This window comes from Mustela putorius, unplaced genomic scaffold, assembly GCF_011764305.1.
Source record: "Mustela putorius furo isolate JIRA1106 unplaced genomic scaffold, ASM1176430v1.1 tig00000487_pilon_pilon_pilon, whole genome shotgun sequence".
Classification (NCBI taxonomy): Eukaryota; Metazoa; Chordata; class Mammalia; order Carnivora; family Mustelidae; genus Mustela; species Mustela putorius.
In genome coordinates this window covers 7,828,696-7,847,921 of record NW_025421399.1, presented here as the reverse complement: position 1 = coordinate 7,847,921, position 19,226 = coordinate 7,828,696, and the positions used below count along the sequence as shown (strand labels likewise).

General features: G+C 40.9%; 1 protein-coding gene across 5 annotated transcripts in view; it reads right to left on the bottom strand.

Annotated features, from left to right (window-relative positions):
* The window catches only part of HELZ (helicase with zinc finger), a 163,948-nt gene that overhangs the window by 119,879 nt on the left and 24,843 nt on the right, over positions 1-19,226 (bottom strand). For all 5 annotated transcript variants that reach the window (XM_004749121.3, XM_004749123.3, XM_013054510.2 and 2 more), the window contains 3 exons: positions 14,850-15,077; positions 12,216-12,252; positions 673-797 (listed from right to left, as the gene is read on the bottom strand). In XM_004749121.3, coding sequence (XP_004749178.1) covers positions 673-797; positions 12,216-12,252; positions 14,850-15,059 — 372 coding nt within the window. In that variant the 5' untranslated portion in view covers positions 15,060-15,077. The remainder of the gene's footprint in view (positions 1-672; positions 798-12,215; positions 12,253-14,849; positions 15,078-19,226) is intronic.

Below are 19,226 nucleotides of genomic sequence, written 5' to 3'. Positions count from 1 at the left end.
CACAACTCTTGATCTCAGGATTGTTGAGTTCAAGTGCCACACTGGGTCTAGAGCTTGCTTATAAAATCAATTAAACAGAGCAATCAGAGATACCTGTTTGGCTCAGTCCGTTAAGTGGCTACCTTCAGCTCAGATCATTACCCTAGGGTCCTGGGATCAAGCCCTGCATTGGACTCACTACCCATTGAAGAGCCTGCTCTCCCTCATCCGCTACCTGCCTCTCTGCCTATCTCTCTGTCAAATAAATAAATAAAATCTTTTTAAAATAAATAAATAGGACGGCCATCCCAGGACTCCTCTCACTCTTGAGAGCTTTTTCTGTATCTTCACTTAATAAACTTCTATTGCTTTACTCACCAAAAAAAATCATTAATTAATTAAAACCCCAAAATATTCCCAGCTTCTAATAAAATGACATCTTTAAAGAAAATCATTTAGTTATCCTATACTTTCAAAGCTTTAAAAAGTACGTGTTATTCTTATATATATATTATCACACACCATAAGAACCCAATGATTCAACATCAGTTTGTTGAAGAGAAATGAGATTTCTAATAGGAGGAAGCAAGAGAAAAAAATGCAAACTTAATTCCTTCTCCCCCCCAATATGCTTAAGGAGTCACATGAATGAATCCATTTTCACACATTCAGAATTAGAGCTCGTCAACGTACCAGGGACTCTCCTGTCAGTGACTTGGCAAGAATGCTGGATACCAGTTGAAGCTTTCCTTTCAGCTGCATACAGCAGAGCACTGCCTGAAAGGCCCCATCTCCCTTGGCCAGGCCTTCTCCCAGCACTGTTAGGAAAGAATAGCCAGCATCAACCATGTAACGTTCAATGCACATTTTTGTCTTGATTATAACATTAGCACACTATCACAAAGATGAATTCTTATGCGTTAAAAGAATGAACTTCAAGTACTGGTAGAAAGCTATGACGGTTCAGTTCTGTCCCAAAATATGCGCGAAGACAAGAAGAAACATGGGTCAATCCACATATCTAACCCACCATGGCCTATAGCCAGGTAGGATCACATCAAAGTCACAGGAACAAGAGTTCATCTTAAACCTCTCTCTCTATGGGGCGCCTGGGTGGATCAGTGGGCTAAGCCTCTTGCCTTCGGCTTGGGTCATAATCCCAGAGTCCTGGGACCGAGACCGCATCAGGGTCTCTGCTCAGCAGGGAGCCTGCTTCCCCCACCCCATCTCTGCCTGCCTCTCTGTCTACTTGTGATCTCTGTATGTCAAATAAATAAATAAAATCTTCTTTTTTTTACCACTCCCCACCACACCCCCCAAAATAAAATCTTTTAAAAAAACCTCTCTCTCCAGTGAAAAATTCCATTCAGCCTGTAATTCCTGGGTAAGTGAGGGCTATGAAAACGCTGATATTTTCTGAATAAAGTTTCCACATTTTTAACAGTGACACAAGAGATACAGTGCCATTAAAATGCGTAAGAATAGAAACTGCAAATCTCCACATGTGGTATTCCTAAGCAGCTAAGAATTAGATTTTATCAAAACCAGCAAGATTAACTAAGAACCTAATTGTCACATGGCCACAGAAAATGCTGACCTAATTGTCTGCATGTGTTTGCAGATTTAATACAATCATAGGAGCACACATTTCTAACAATACAGAATATCCTCATTTTTATGCCATGTTATTTGAGATGATTTCTCACAGCAACTTCTAATGGCTCAACTAGTAAAACAATCTGTATCTTCCTCTTCACTGCTAAGTCCAAGATTCTATTTTTAGTTTGAACACACTTTAGCTTCCTTTGCACGAAAGTAACTTGCTAAAAGAAAATATTTTGGAAATTCCTTTTTTTTTTTTAAGATTTTATTTATTTATTTGACAGACAGTGATCACAAGGAGGCAGAGAGGCAGGCAGGGAGAGAGAAGAGGAGGAAGCAGGCTCCACACCGAGCAGAGATTCAGGACCCTGAGATCATGACCTGAGCCAAAGGCAGAGGCTTTAACCCACTGAGCCACCCAGGCACCGCCCATTTTTTTCTAATTATTTCCAAGGAAATGTTTAAATATCAGTATAATATACTGCATATTTAAAGTCCACTGGGTCAGTTCATAATGTATTTATTTTGGTTGTACTGAACACATCCTTTCATTATGTTGTTCAATTTTTCCATTACACAAATAACATTACAAGAACACTAATAAAATTCTACCTAAAAATTCCCTATAAGTTCATCACTCAACTAAACAGACTGCCTTCACTTATTCATTTTCACTTCCAATTTTCATCAATATTTGTGTAATTTTTACATGACTGTAACTGATATAAATGTAACAGTTTGTATTCTGCTTTATTTTCCCTCAGCACATTCAGTATCTTCCATGGTTCTCAGAGTGTTTATGTTTCTCATCTTATTGCCCATATGGTGTTCCATCAAGTATGTACAACAATTTACTTAACTACACCCTGGCTCCAGAACAATCCCAATTTTTAACTATTGAAACTAACAATGCAATAAACATCTTTATGTATATATCCCCATTGAAGCAGATTACTGAACTGAAAGTTGCGGTCTCTGTATTTAAGACAGTTTTATTCAATTACTTTTAGTTTGGGCCAACCTGTTGTCTCACTCCATCCACATAATGGATCTACTCAATGTCCCCAGATAATTCCAGTAAGTGATGAACTCCAGCACAGTATGATTAAGAATGTCTTGAACATCTTATAAAATTCCCTGGTAAGCCCACATCTCCATCGGCTCTTACTATTCCTAAAACTATTCAAATATGACCTTTGGCAAATTACTTTATCTCTCTGGCCCTCAGTGCGGTCATCTATAAAACAGAAACACACATAAATCTGTTGCAAGGATCGAATAATAAAATGCTTTGAAGAAGAAACAACAGTCCTACTAAGGGCTGGACTACTTACTTCGGCTAAAACTGCTTCCTCCCCTATAAAATGGAAGGGACAGAAGCTACTTAGGAAGGTTGTGGTAAAGATTAACTGTGTTAATTACATATGTAAGTATCTAGCACAGTCTTGTCACAGAAGACTACTTACCTTCCCCTTCTAAAAATCATACAGCAGTATTGAGAACTGCTAAGGAAATACTCTAATTCCTTTTCAGTAATTGCACTATTAAGAAACGAGCTGTCAAGCATTAAAGAATGTTTCACAGAAACAAACAAAAAAAAATCTAAGAATATTTCAAAATCAGGAAATTGTGTCAGGTTTAAAGAGTATTAAATCACACCATAGTTACAAACACCTTTCGCAGATCTTTGGTTTTGTACAAGGTATTTGCCAAATTTCATTCTGCAAAAGTTCCTGCATTATACTGATGTCTGAAGGCCTCAATATTTGTCAAAATTATGTTTCTTCTTTTTCTCTTTCCCTTTTTTAGACAAAAATCAGTACTGACTTACTTTTTGCCAACTGTTGCCCTAAAATGCAATTCCGTTTGTCTTACAGGATCCCACATGAAGAATTATCACCAAAAAATATTCAACAATTATAGATAAAAAGCTCTCCTGCTATTGCATCATGTAACAAAATTAAACTGTGATATTGCCAATCTAGTCGGTCATTATCTGTAATATCTTGAAAAAACTTGAAAGAAAATAAAGTATAGCCTTGTGTATTATTAAACTTGCCTTTGCTCAAATAATGAACTTGCCAAAAGAGAGGACACTAAAAATATAATCTAATCATGAGCACTGTAAATATGTTACAATGCTTTGCACTGTAAAATTCTCTTCCCACCAACTCTGTGAGATTTTACTGTGAGCACACAAGTATTCCCAAACTGAACAGCTCCTTCCTGCCTACTGTTACTAAGGAGGAGACTGAACACCTCACCTCTGTTATTAGAGTCAGGTCTCCATCCCTTCTCATTCTTCAGTTTTTGTATATGTCTTACTTGAAATGTGTAATATTCAAGGAATATTCATTCAACTATTTCAACAAAATAGCCTCTCTTAGGGTCCTATAGCCTCTGGCTATCAAAAGGAGACAATCAAAAATTAAAATGTAATTCCTTTTACTTGTAAAGAATTACATGCAATGAGAAAGGTGATTTAAAATAAGGCTTAAATACAATAAATGTTGAGTCTAACTGTATCTTTTCAGTCACATCACTAGAGTAGATGATTTCTTTCAACAAGTCCTTAGTTATCTCTAAAATCTTTCATTGAAAAGCTAAGCTGGGGCGACTTGATGGCTCAGTCAGTTGGGTGTACAACTCCAGGTTTCAGCTCAGGTCATGATCTCAGGGTCCTGGGACTGAATCCTAAGTCAGGCTCTGTGCTCGGCGAGGAGTTTAATAGAGGATTCTCTCCCTCTGCCCCTACTTCCCCACGCTCTCTCTCTATATATATATAATAAATAAATATATAATGGGGAAAACACGGTCTCTTCAATAAATGGTGTTGGGAAAACTGGACAGCTACATGCACAAGAACAAAACTGAACCACTTTCTTGCACCAGACACAAAAATAAACTCAAAATGGATTAAGTACCTAAGTGTAAGAATTGAAACCACAAAACTTTTGGAAGGAAACACAGGCAGTAATCTCTTTGACACTGGCCTTAGCAACATTTTTCCAGATATGCCTCCTCAAGAAAGAGAAACAGAAATAAAAATAAACTACTGGGGCGCCTGGGTGGCTCAGTGGGTTAAGCCGCTGCCTTCGGCTCAGGTCATGATCTCAGGGTCCTGGGATAGAGTCCCGCATCAGGCTCTCTGCTCAGCGGGGAGCCTGCTTCCTCCTCCCTCTCTCTCTCTGCCTGCCTCTCCATCTACTTGTGATTTCTCTCTGTCAAATAAATAAATAAAATCTTTAAAAAATAAAAAAATAATTAAAAAATTAAAAAAATAAAAAAACTACTGGGACTACACCGAGATAAAAAGCTTTTGCAGCGGGGCGCCTGGATGGCTCAGTGGGTTAAGCCTCTGCCTTCGGCTCAGGTCATGATCCCGGGGTCCTGGGATCAAGCCCCACATCGGGCTCTCTGCTCTGCAGGACGTCTGCTTCCTCCTCTCTCTCTGCCTGCTTCTCTGCCTAGTTGTGATCTCTCTCTGTCGAATAAATAAATAAAATCTTTAAAAAAAAATAAATAAAAGCTTTTGCAGCAAGGAAAACCATCAACAAAACAAAAAGGCAAACTACAATGGGAGAAGGTATTTGCAAATAATATGCCCAAAAAGGGGTTGATACCCAAAATGTAAGAAGAACTTATATAACTCAACACCAAGAAAATAAACAATTTGATTAAAATATGGGCAGAGGGAACGCCTGGGTGGCTCAGTCAGTTTAGCATCCGCCTTTAGCTCAGGTCACGATCCAAGGGTCCTGGGATCGAGTCCTGCGTCAGGCTCCTTGCTCAGTGGGGAGCCTGCTTCTCCCTCTGGTTGTGCACTCTCTCTGTCTCTCTTTCTCTGACAAAAAAATAAATAAAATCTTTAAAAATAAAATAATAAAAGGGCAGAGGACCTGAATAGACATTTTTCCAAAGAAGACATAGAGATGGGCAACAGACACATGAAAAGATGTTCAATATCACTAATCATCACGGAAATGCAAATCAAAACCGCAGTGAAATACCACCTCATACCTATGAGAATGGCTACAATCAAAAAGACAAAAAAGAGTAAATGTTGATGAGGATATGGAGAAAAAGGAAACCTTGTGCACTGTTGGTAGAAATGGAGATCAGTGCAGCCACTGTAGGAAAACAGTGTGGAGGTTTCTCAAAAAATTAAGAAATAGGGACGCCGGGGTGGCTCAGTTGATCAAGCCACTGCCTTCAGCTCAGGTCATGATCCTGGGTCCTGGGATCGAGTCCTGCACTGGGCTCCCTGCTTGGTGTGAAGCCCGCTTCTCCTTCTACGTGCCGCTCCCTCTGCTTGTGCACGCATGCACGCGTACTCTGACAAATTAATAAGATCATTTTTTTAAAAATTAAGAAATACCAAACAATCCAGTAATTCCACTACTGACTGATTTACCCAAAGAAAACAAAAACACTAATTTGAAAAAATATATGCACTCCTATGTTTATTGCAGCATTCTTTACAATAGCCAAGATATGGAAGCAACCGAAGTGTCCACTGATGCAACAATAGATTAAGTAGATGCAGGGGCCCCTGAGTGGCTCGGTGGGTTAAGCAACTGCCTTCAGCTCAGGTGATGGTCTCAGGGTCGTAAGACTGAGCCCCGCACTGGGATCCCTGATCATCAGGTAACCTGCTTCTCCCTCTTCCCCTGCCTGCCGTTCCCCCTGCTTGTGCTTTTTCTATCAAATACATAAAATCTTTAAAAAAAAAAAAAAAAGATTAAGATGATGCAGTACAGGGATGCCTGGGTGGCTCAGCTGGTTGGGTGTCTGGCTTTGGCTCAAGTCATGATCTCAGGATCCTCGGGTCGGGCCCCGTGCTGGACTCCGTGCTCGGTGGGGAGCCTGCTTCTCCCTCTCCCTCCGTCTCTGCCTTTCTCCCCTCCACTTGTTCTCTCTCTCTCTCAAATAAATAAAATCTTTTAAAAAGAAGATGATGATGATGACAATGGTGATGATGATGATGGAGTACAAGGGCACGCAGGCGGCTCAGTCAGTTAAGTGTCTGCCTCTTGATTTCAGCTCAGGTCCTGATTTCAGGGTCATGAGATTGAGCCCTGCATCAAGATTCTTTCCCTCTTTCTCTCCTTCTGCCCCTCTCTCCTCTCTCATTCGCATGTGCTCTCTTTCTAAAATAAATAAAATGTTTAAAAAAAAAAAAAGATGCCATGTGCACACGCATACAAACTCACATAAACACACACACACAATGGAATATTACTCGGCCATAAGAATGAATGAGAGCTTGCCATTCGCGCCAACATGGATGGATCCAGATGGCATTATGCTAAGTGAAATGAATCATAGAAAGACGAACACCATATGATGTCACTTATATGTGGAATCTAAAAAACAAAACAAGGGGCGCCTGCGTGGCTCACGCGTTAAGCGGCTACCTTTGGTTCAGGTCATGATCCCAGAGTCCTGGGATCCAGCCCCCCATCGGGCTCTCCACTCGGCGGGAAGTCTGTTTCTCCCTCTCCCACTCCCCCTGCTTGTGTTCCCTCTCTCCCTGTGTCTCTTTCTGTCAAATAAATAAATAAAATCTTTAAAAATTAATAAATAAATGAATAAATAAAAACAAATAAACAAAAGCAGAAACAGACCCATAAATACAGAGTACAAACTGATGGTTGCCAGAGGGTTGGGGGGTGAGAGGCGATGGGCAAAACAGGTGAAGGGGTATGGGAGCAACAGTCCAGCTTTCCAGCTATGGAATGAATAAGTCATGGGGATAAAGGTACAACACAGGGAATATTGCCAATGGAACTCTAATAGCGTTGTATGGTGACAGATAGGGGCTACACTTGTGGTCAGCACAGTACAGAACTGTTGAATCGCTATGCTATAGACACTTGAAAATGACATAATATTGTGCATCAACTCCACATCAATTAAAAAAAGTTAATAACCAGGCACCTGGCTGGCTCAGTCAGTAGAGCAGGCAAATCTTGACTTTACAGTTGCCAGTTTGAGCCCCACACTGGATATAGCGAGTACTTAAAAAACAGTAATAACATTCTCAGCTAGGGTTTAAAAATCTGGCAGCCCTATGAAAAACATTCATTGATGTTTATGATGACAGAATTTGTAGCATAATTTTGGTCGATAATATTTTCTTTTGATTTCATTCTATTTTGGTTCTTTTTTTAATTTTTTTTTAAGATTTTATTTATTTATTTGTCAGAGAGAGAGCACAAGCAGGCAGAGTGGCAGGCAGAGGCAGAGACACAAGCAGGCTCCCTGCTGGACAAGGAGCCCAATGTGGGACTTGATCCCAGGACCCTGGGATCATGACCTGTGCCGAAAGCAGTGGCTTAACCAACTGAGCCACCCAGGCGTCCCTATTTTGGTTCTTTTTAAGTCTTAATTTTAATTCCAGTTAGTTAAAATACAGTATCATTCTATTTTGTCAATATAAAAACTGTAAGTTTCCTATATAATCAATATTTCACAGGCATCCTGTTACACCAAACAAAACTTATGTCCAGATAATGGAAACAGACTTGCCTACCTCATTTATCCAGTGCTCACAAGGGTGGCAACTGTCACTCTCTACAGCACAACACCAAACTCAGAACTAAGGTCCGTGAATTCAAAGCCTACGTAGTTAGTTTTTAAGATACCCTCATGTCCTTACTCTTTTTGAAGTAAAAGTCCAACTTTATTATTTTATGATGCTAATTAATTTCTGGCTTGAAAAAAATCAGCTAAAAAAACATTTCGGGGACAACCCAAGTAAATGTGATTATAGACTGGGCTTAAGGTAATATTAGAGAATCACTGTCAATTTTATTTGGTTAATAATAAAATTGTGATTATACAATTATGGTCTTCCTTTTGGAGATGATACTAACATATTTAGGGGTAAATATGATGTCTGTCATTATTTTCAAATATCTCAGAAAAAAATTAACATGGTAAAATCTTACAATTTAGGTTTTGAGAATATGAATGGGAAAATATTTTAATTTCTTCATAACAAAAAACTTTTAATATTTTTAAATTCTGTAACAAATACTGGCTGGCTGATTTCCTAACCCTGCCTGAGAAAATGAAATCAGAAAGTAAAAGCAGCAAACAGAAATGAGGGAAAAGGTAGTTACAATGAGGCATGTTGAGAGTTGCAAGGAATGCAAACTGACAGCCTGTCAGGAAGGGAACAGACATCAACACAATACGGTATAGAAAAGGGAAGCATAGGGTTGGGGCCAGTAGGACAGGAGCTAGTCCAGAGCTCTCCAGCATTACAAAGCCGTGTAATACCTAACAGACTGAGATTCTTTTTCTTTTTTTTAAGATTTTATTTACTTATTTGAGAGAGAAAGAGCAAGCGAGCATGAGAGGGGTAAGATTAGAGGGAGAAGCACACCCCCAGATGCCCCAGCCTGAGATTCCTGACTTGCTTTTTATTACTAACTCACTGCCTAACCATGGTATTTTCTCTTAAGTAAGATTACTTACTTAAGGAAAAAAAAAATTGAAAAGGAAAAAAAAAAATTCATCTCTAATAGCAGAACTCTACAACTAGCAATACATATATATAAACTTGGCCAATACTCCCAAGTATCTGTTTCAAATAAACAACTTTATATATACTGCTTTCACATGAAAGTAAGCATTTTCCATGTTCTTCTATATCACCTAAATGGTAACAAGGAATGCATAGAATTTAATTAAAGATGTCCTCCCTTACTGGAAGCCAACTGATTTTTCACTTTCACACACACCACTGCAATGAACACCATTCCACACACAATTTCTTCCTTCTTTTGGATTATTTACTTGGGATAGCATCCCAGAAATGAGATTAGTGGGTCAAAAGTATAAACATATTACCAAGCTGCATTCTCCCTCACACTCCACGAATATAAGAGTATACTCATTTCATTACAACTTTATCCTAGACATCGGTTATACTTTTTCCCCCCAACATTTTAGAGGAATAATTGGTATACAAAACACTGCATATAATTAATGTATAAATTTGGCAACTGCACATGTCTACACATGTTACTATCATCACAACACAGGTAATAAACATATCCATGTTTCCTGGCTAAACATTTATTTTAGGAATTCAGTAGTTGTAAAATAGTATCTAACTTCAAAATGCTAAATAAAACAACAGAAAAACTTCCCATATGCTCCTTCACTAACAGCAATTACTCTTCTGTGATTTTTCAGAAGTCATTTAACCTTCTGGGACTTTGTATGCCTCCAAAATGAGAAGACTGTACCAACCTCACTACTCAAGGGAGTGAAAATTAAAGAAAAGAGACTCTGTTTTTAACACATGAGACTAGCAGAATGTCAAGACTGATGGGTTCCAGTGTTACTGAGGTCATGGACGCAGGCATCCTCAGATACTGCTGCAGTGTGTATGCATCAGAAACAAATCTGACAATGTCTATTAAAACTCTTAGCATATATTGGGACACCTGGGTGGCTCAGTGGGATAAGCGGCTGCCTTCCACTCAGGTCAGGTCCCAGGGTCCTGGGATTGAGCCCTGTGTCAGGCTCCCTGCTCAACATGAAGCCTGCTTCTGCTGCTCCCCTGCCTGTGCATTCTCTCTCTCTCTCTCTCATTCTCTCTCTGTCACTGTCAATTAAGTAAATAAAATCTTTAAAAAGTTTAAAAAAAAACTATAAGCATATAATTTTAACCCAGATATCCAACTTTTAAAACTCCTTCACCCAGAGGCACCTGAGTGGCGAAGTCAGTTAAGTGCCCAACCCTTGATTTTGGCTCAGGTCATGATCTCAGGGCAGGCTCCACACTCAACAAAAACTCTGCTTGAGATTCTCTGTCCCTCTCCCTCTAACCCAGCCCCTACCCACCCCCCCTCAGACCCCCTCCCTCTCTCACTCTCTCTAAAAATAAATGTATCTCTTTTTTTTTTTTTTAAGATTTTATTTATTTATTTATTTGACAGACAGAGATCACAAGTAAGCAGAGAGGCAGGGAGAGAGAGAGGGGGAAGCAGCCTCCCAGCTGAGCAGAGAGCCCGATGCGGGGCTCGATCCCAGGATCCTGACATCATGACCTGAGCTGAAAGCAGAGGCTTTAACCCACAGAGCCACCCAGCCATCCCTGTATCTCTTTTTTTTTTTTTTTGAGGTTTGTTTTAATTTATTTGTCTAAGAGAGGAGCACAAGCAGGGGGAGCAGCAGGCAGACAGAGAGGGAGAAGCAGACTCCCCACTGAGCGGGGAACCCAATGCAGGGCTCGATTCCAGGACCCTGGGATCATGACCTGAGCCGAAGGCAGATGCTTAACCCACTGAGCCACCCAGGCACTCCTAAATTCATCTTTAAAAAACAAAACAAAACAAAAAAAAACCTCCTCGCCCAGACATTCAACTTTTAAGACTGTCCTACAGAAACAAACAACAGTAAGAAAGAATACATGTTTATTACAGGATGAATTATAATGAACAACCTAGAAAACTAGAACCAGCTGAATGCCCACCAATGGGAGAATTTTTGAGTAAATATGAAACATTTATCATATGGAATATTAAGCGGCAAGTGGAACTTAGAAAGACACCCATGATCTGTAGACACGTAGGAAATATGCTTTGTATTCATCACATATATCTTTTTTAATTTTTAAAGGAAAACCTGTATCTACATTATTTTTGTTTCTCACTATAGAGAAAAGTACTAAAGATAGAGCAAACTAGTAACAACGACCTCTTCAGGTGGGGTAAAAAGGGGAGCGAGAGGGTTCCCTTCTTCATAGTCCTCTGTTATCACTTGACTTCTTATTATCTGGCTTGTTGGTAACTTTAAATGTCCACAGGTAGTAAAGACTTTATTAAAGAAGGTTCACATTCTTAAATGAACGGTTAAATTATATCCAACATGCCAAAGGAGTAAGATAGTTCTTTAAAGTTTACAACAAAAACTGCTTCCCAGTTCTGATACAAAAGCATAATAAAAAGCTTAACTTCCGTTTAACTCAGCACCCCTCCTCCAAATTCTGGATAACTGAAACATTACACTACTCAAATCACTGAGCTGTGCAAAAAATCCCACCAAGGATGTGTGAGCATGTACGCTCAACCCCTTCTCCCACTCCCTCCTCGTGATTCACTCCAGGGACCTGGCAGCAATTATGATGAAAAGGATTCCCATCCTATGAGTACCCAAAGAGTAAAAATCTTTTTAATTAATTTCTTGCCCAAAGAAAACAGGAAAAAAGCACAAGGAGCACCCTGCTTAGTCTTTCCTCTCTAAGGGAAATTTTCTACTGAAGGGAAAAACACATTTTAGGAGGGACAGGCAAGTATTTCAACTTATCCAAGCTTAACATTTAACTGATGCATGTTAACAGTTTTAAAACTTAGCTCTTATTGACTGAAAATATACAAACTTGAAAAGGACACTATCAATGTTCCCACTCATGACTAGGAACAATGTTTGAGTGTATAACCATCAAGACAAGGAAATTGTCATCCAGAATTAGTAGGCACCACAGTAAGGCGGAGTGTTTAAAATATTACAATCTCTCTTGAAATTAGCATATAAAAAAATCAAATCTCAAACAACGCTCAATTTAAGTAACTCAAAATACTCAAAGTAGAAAACAGTCCCATTTTTAAACATACCATGCCTACAATCTTCATCAGCTTGCCCATAGTTTTTCTGCAAAATAAAAGATACAAGATAAAATTAAGTAGTTCAAGGGCTGCTTAACGCAGGTTTTATCCAAAAAAAAAAAAAGCTCAGCTTTGTTTCAAAGTTTAATTATTAATGTTTCAAATGTAACATTCACAGAGCAAAACCAAGTCACGTGCTCTCTGAGGTTTACATAGCACTTTACAAATAAACGTTGTAACGTTGCACTTCCCCATCCATTTACTCACTACCACTTCTCACTTTCTCTAGCTCCACATCACCAGAACCTCCTCCTTCATGATCACCCTCAGCTAAAGTCTTCACTGAGAAAACCGAAGCCATGAGACGAGAACCTCCATGAACTGTCACATCAGGTCTTCCTGCTTCCCAGCACCCTGCTTCCCTCTGTCACCAGACAAGCCATCCAGGTCTCCTTTCTCAAACCTATCATTCCACTTGCGCATACCTGCTCTATGGCCCACTCAAGGAACATCACTCCGGCAAGCTGTCTCTATTTCTCCTACATCACTGGCTTTTTTGCTTTCTATTGGTTCAGTACTAGAAACAAACAGTGCTATTTCAACCCACCTTTAAAAAAAAAAAATCCTTCTCTTGATTTCACTTCTCCCACCAGCTACCACTCCCACTTTTTGTGCCCCTTTGGGACAAAACTCAAGAACTGTCTTACTCATGTATTGCCAAGTCCTTCCCCGTGACTCGGTCTTAAACTTTCTTTAGTCACCACCATTCCATGGAAGCTGCTCTCATGGAGGTCTTCAGTGACCTGAACCGTATCCAGTTAGACACACACGACATTTCCATGTTCCCGTTCAGATACACTGTCACACCCCAGCCAACTCTCAACTCCCACTACTCGATCCACAGCGGCCGACACTGCTCAACACTCCCTCACTTGGCCCCACTTTCCTCACATGGCTACCAGACACCGTCCTCCCTTAGCTTCCTTCCCCTTCCATCACTCTTCAGGCTGCTCTGCTGGTCCCTCCTCTTCTCCCCAACGTCCTAACACGTAGACCTAAGTCCTCAGTCCTCTCCTCTCCTCTGTGTACACGCGTTCCCTTGGTGATCTCACCCAGGCTCAAGACTTTAGATACATATCACCCACTGGCCACCTACTCTGAAGTCAGTGTCTTTGACCCAGACCTCTCTGCCAAAATCCACACCTGCATATTTGACTGCTCACTCAACATCTCCAGCTACATATCTAAATGACATCTCCGACTCAGTAGGTCCAAAACTGAGCTCCCATCTTCGCCAGTAAAACTTGCTCCCCATCTTCAGCCTTCTCATCGCAATTGAAGAAAACCCACTTTCCTACTGCTCAGACAAAACAACACTGAGGTAAGGAAACTGTGTCTGCTCCCTTTCTCTCACTCCCTCCATTCATGTATTAAGAAATCTTACTAGCTCTATCTTCATCTCAGAACCAGAACCAAAGCACTTCTCGATCCACTGCCACCCTTTTGTCTGAGTCACTATCATCTCGGGCCTGGATTATTCCAACAGCCTCTAAACTAGTCCCCTGCCTTTACACTTACCCCTCAATAGCCTATTCTCAAAACAAAAGCCAAAGAATTCCTGCCAAATCAGATTATACCACTCCTCTAATCAAAATCCTCTAATAAAAACCTCTAATCAAAACCACAAGAGAGATGTCTGGGTGGCTCAGTCACTTAAGCATCTGCTTTTGGCTCAGGTCACAATCCCAGCGCCCTAGAATAGAGTTCCACATCAGGCTCCTTGCTCAGTGAGGGGCCTGCTTCTCCTTTGGGCTGTCACTCCCCATTCTAGTGCTCCTCCCTCTGACAAATAAATAAAATCTAAAAAAAAAAAAAAAAAAATTAAAAAACCACAAGAGCTCCCTGTCTTAAGTAGGAGAAAAACATATATATAGGGCCCCACAAGATCTAGCTCTGTTACCCTCTCCCCATTACATACTTTTCTCCAGCACACTGGCCTCCTAGCTATTTCTCAAACATGCCAGTCAGGCTTCTGCCTCAGGATCTTTGCACGGACTATTTCCTCTGCCTGTAATGCTCACTCCCCTACCTCCCCTACCTTTTACAAGGCTCACTCCCCTACCTCCTTCACATCACCTGATCAGTGAAACCAACCTTGACCACTCAATTCAAAACTGCAACCCCCCAAAAAAAAAACTGCAAACCGTCCCTAACTCTAGTATCCACAATCACCCTTGCCCTGTCCATCTTTTTTTTTCAAGCAGAGTGCTACCTTCTAATAATCTAAAGTGTCTACCTACATATAATATCTGTTGTTTATTGTCTGTCCCCTAATACAAAAATTACCATGAAGATCTTTCTCTTTTTCATCAATGTATACTAAGTACCTAGACCAGTGTCCAGCACATAGTATACACTCAATAAATATTTGCTGAATGAGTGAATAATCCAAAATGTTACACAGTAGTACAATGTTAAAGGCTTAAAAACTGCTGTTGCAATTAAACATATTCAGCAATCACTAGCCAGGTCACTCATCTCCTCAGCCCAGAATTAGGTGATTACGACCAACGATTGTCCCCACTCTGTGAAAAAGTCCCCTTTACATGGTTTATAACTGGCTTATCAACAGTGTTTACTCACCAGTTGCAAAAATGAGGCAATTCTATAAAGAAGACTCTCAATTTTGATGCTTTCTATCTCCAGTGGACATGGCCCTGGGAAGTCGGCCATGGAGTACTGGCCAAGAGAAAGGAGGGCCTCTGTGCAGTGCTTGAGGGTCATTTCATAGTCCTGCCTCTTAAGTGATTCACACGCTTGTTCACATGACTTCTCAGCTCTTCTGTCTTCCATGACTCAGGGACAAAAATCCTACAGGAAGAAAGAACAAGTCAGAGAAGGTTTTAAAATCTTACTAAAAGGGGTGTCTGGGTGGCTCAGTCGGTTGGCGGTCTGCCTTTGGCTCGGGTTGTGGTCCCGGGATCGAGCCCTACGTCGGGCTCCCGGCTCGGCGGGCAGCCTGCTTCTCCCTCTTCCTCTGCCTGTAGCTCCCCCTGCTTGTGTGCTCTCCCTCTCTGTCAAATAAATAAAAATCTTTTTAAAAAGTTTTTTATTTAAAAAAAAAATAAAATCTTACTAAATTGTAACCTCATTCCTACCTCCGCTGGTTTAATTATCTATCTAAGAAGTTACTCTGAATCCACCTTCTGATCAAGCTGCAGCTGAGCAGGGTGACTGATGCCACACAATCTGTACTTCTCTTTTCTATTTTACGAAGTCTTTACCAAGATCCAAGCAAAATGTCAACCGTAAGTCAGTATCATACAAACAATGCATCAAATGTATACATGAGGCAAATATATAAATGACACATTGACTCTGAATATTGCAGAGTACGACAAACCATGAAGGCTTCTTTTTTTTTTTTTTTTTTTAACCAGAAGGTACAGAAATGTTTCAAATCAAAACCTCCCGATTTCAGTCTTGTAATTCTGTGACTGTGACTGCAGAGCATCGAAATCTCTACCATGCAGGATTTTCTCCACCAACATAAAAAAAAAAGGCTAAAGTCCAAGTTTGAACTGCTGATTAATTCAATTCAACAAGGATTTCCTGAGGCCAAGCCCCGTGCTCAGAGCACTGAAGTCAGGGATGGGAGCCCGGCATCACCGCTTTCAAGAAACTGCGATTCTAGCAAGAGCAGCAAAGCACAAATGAACAATTACAAGAAAGACTTATTCCATCTGCCGAAAGGCATGAGCTGGCCTCAAAAGGTGAACAGAAGTTCACCACACAGAGATGATAGGAAAAGTATATGTGGGCTCTTCAAGAGAGAAAAGAGTTCGAGTGAAATGACTAGAGGAGAAACTATGTGACTTAAACTCCAGCTGCGTCAGGGGAAGAGGAGGAGGAGAGATGAATGACCTCACATGCCACAAGAAGTGAGAGCTTTATTCCACAGGCGATGGGGCATGACAGATTTTTAAATAAGGAAAGAATCTGGGGTGCCTGGGTGGCACAGTTAAGCATCCAGCTCTTGGTTTCGACTCAGGTTGTAATTTCAGGGTCATGAGATCAAGCCCCGTGTCAGGCTCTGCACTAAGTGCAGAGCCTGCTTAAGGCTCTCTCTCTCCCTCTCTCTGGCTACGCCCTCAACTAAATAAATCTTTAAAAATAAAAATAAAAATAATTAAGGAAGGAAGGACTCTCATATAGAAGTGTGAAGAACTGGCAGGCACTGCCATTGATAAGGGATCACTAGGAGGCAGTCCAAGGAAGACAGACTGAGGGTTCAAGTGCAGCCTCTCCCTGGCTGGACCACTCACACAGCAAGAGCACAAAAGCCAGGCAGACAAGACCTAAAATCCCGTGACCCGACAATCACGATACTGCTTCCCAGGGTCGGTCTGGCTGACCTCTAGCCACCAGCTCCGTCAGCATGCAGATTGCTGTTCTTGCCCGCTTCCCCCCACTCGCTCTCCTGCTCCTCCCTACCTTCACCTTACCAACTGGCCCCAGGGACTTCTCTGTCCCTCTCGTCCCTCTCCAGTCCACACGTGCGCTCCTGCCTGGCCTCTCCAGCTCTGATGACCACCTGGCCCCGCGCTCTCCCAGCTGTTCCTCAGCCCCATGCTGCCTCTGCGCTGCAGCAAAAGCCGAGGGGAGACACCTGCAGATGGGCCCCCAAAACCCAGTGGTGCAGTGAGTAAGGCAGGAGAACAGACATCACAGAGGTCTGGGCCTCTTCAACTTCGAGATACCTGTATGTCAAAAAATGTAGAAACTTCCGAGGAATGGACCAAGAAAGAGTCAAAAAGGACTTCAGCCTTTGTTAACATTTGTTAAAATGGCTGGTATGCACATGGGATACAATATTCTCTACTTTCCTCTGTTTGAAATTTTAAGTAAAAAAATGCCAAAGCACGGTTTTAAAATTACAGGATATTTTAAATGTTTACGTTTAACAAATTAACTTTTAATAAGAACCACAAAAATTAACTTTTACCAAGAACCACAAAAACAAAAACACCCGTATTTGTTGTGAATTACACAAGATAATCCAACAAATAAGGGCGCCCGGGTGGCTTGGTCGGTTGAGTGTCCAACTCTTGATTTCAGCTCAGGTCATGATCTCAGCATCATGAAATCAAGCCCCACATCGGGCTCTATACTCAGCAGGAATCTGCTTGAGGATTCCCTCTCTCCCTCTCCTCCTCTCTCTCTAAAAGAAATAATTAAATCTTTAAATAAATAAATAATCCAATAGATATTTAGAGTCCTGTGTCCTCAGTCTCTACACTGCCTCCCTTTCAACTACCTCAGCCCTCCTTCAGTGGACCACAAGACCCAGTGTGACTTAGGGGAGCTGAAACATGTAGGATCTAGTTGGTATTCATGTCCCTTATACAAACATGCATTAATTTGGATAAAACCAATTACCAAACAAAAATCAAAAATAATGATTTCTATATTACTACAGTGACTTTGCCCCTTAAGCATAAGAATGGCATGACAAGATAACCATATACAGACCTCAGTTAATGCTACTGACACTATGGCCCAAATAGTTCTTTGTTTCTGGAGGCTGCCCTGTACTTTGTTAAGATGTGTAATGGAGGGACGCCTGGGTGGCTCAGGTGGTTAAGCAGCTGCATTCGGCTCAGGTCATGATCCCAGCGCCCTGGGATCGAGTCCCATATCGGGCTCCTTGCTCAGCAGGGAGCCTGCTTCTCCCTCTGCCTCTGCCTGCCTCTCTGTCTGCCTGTGCTCACTCGCTCTCTCCCCCTCTACCTCTGACAAATAAATAAATAAAATCTTAAAAAAAAAAAAAAAAAAAAAAAGATGTGTAATGGAATCTCTGGCCTCTACCCACTAGATGCCAGTAGTATCTTCCACCCTATGACAACTAAAAGGGTCTCCAGACAGGAGCAAATGTCCCCTGGGAGTAAAATCATTCCTGATTGAGAACTACCGACACAAACAAGCATATAGTGTTTGCTTGCCAGAAAACAGCAACAATAAGTAGATAAACCACGGTTATCATTCTGAGGCAGAGGCCCCAGAATGAGCAAATCTTTCCTATAAAATTCTCAGCACACATCTAGAAAATACTACAAAAATAAGTAAAAAGAAAAGAAAAACTAAGAATCCACAAGCTAAAATCTTTCTTAGGAAAAGAATGCAGCACAGTGATTCAGAGCATAGGCTTAGAGCCAGAGGACTTGCATTCAAAACTCACCAGCTCCCCTCACTAACTCACCAGCCCCTCTCACTAACCAACCCCCCCCTCCCCACTCACCATCAGTCCTGTCACTCTGTCACTCAGACACTCACCAGCTGCATGGCCTGGGTCAAGTGACTTAACCTCCTATATCTCAACTTACCTCTAAAATGGCAAAACAACTAATGCCTACCTCCAATGGTTAATGCAGGATTAGATAAATTAATATGTATAGAATACTTATAAAAATGCCTGGCACAGTATGTGCTCAGTTAAGTGTCCGCTATTGTTATTTTCCTAAAATTCCAAGTTTTCGGGGGGCCTGGGTGGCTCAGTGGGTTAAAGCCTCTGCCTTCAGCTCAGGTCATGATTCCAGAGTCCTGGGATCAAGCCCCACATCGGGCTCTCTGCTCAGCGGGGAGCCTGCTTCCCCATCTCTCTCTGCCTGCCTCTCTGCCTACTTGTGATTTCTGTCTGTGAAATAAATAAATAAATAATCTTTTTTTTTTTTAAATAAAATAAAATTCCAAGTTTTCAATTTAAATGAAGTAGAATCACTGTACTGATCTCAACATACAATAATGTATTTATAGAAAACAAAACAGCACTCTACCTAACTACTTTACTTACTTAACAGAGGTATTATTTTCATCCCTTTTATCCATCTCAATAAAATGATGATGATTATGGAGAAGTAAGTAAGTTTGTATGTCACTGATTTAGATGAGATAACCCCTAAAAGGGACTACAAAGGGAGATCACAAAGACTCCTACCAACATTAGCCACCAAACATTTTCGC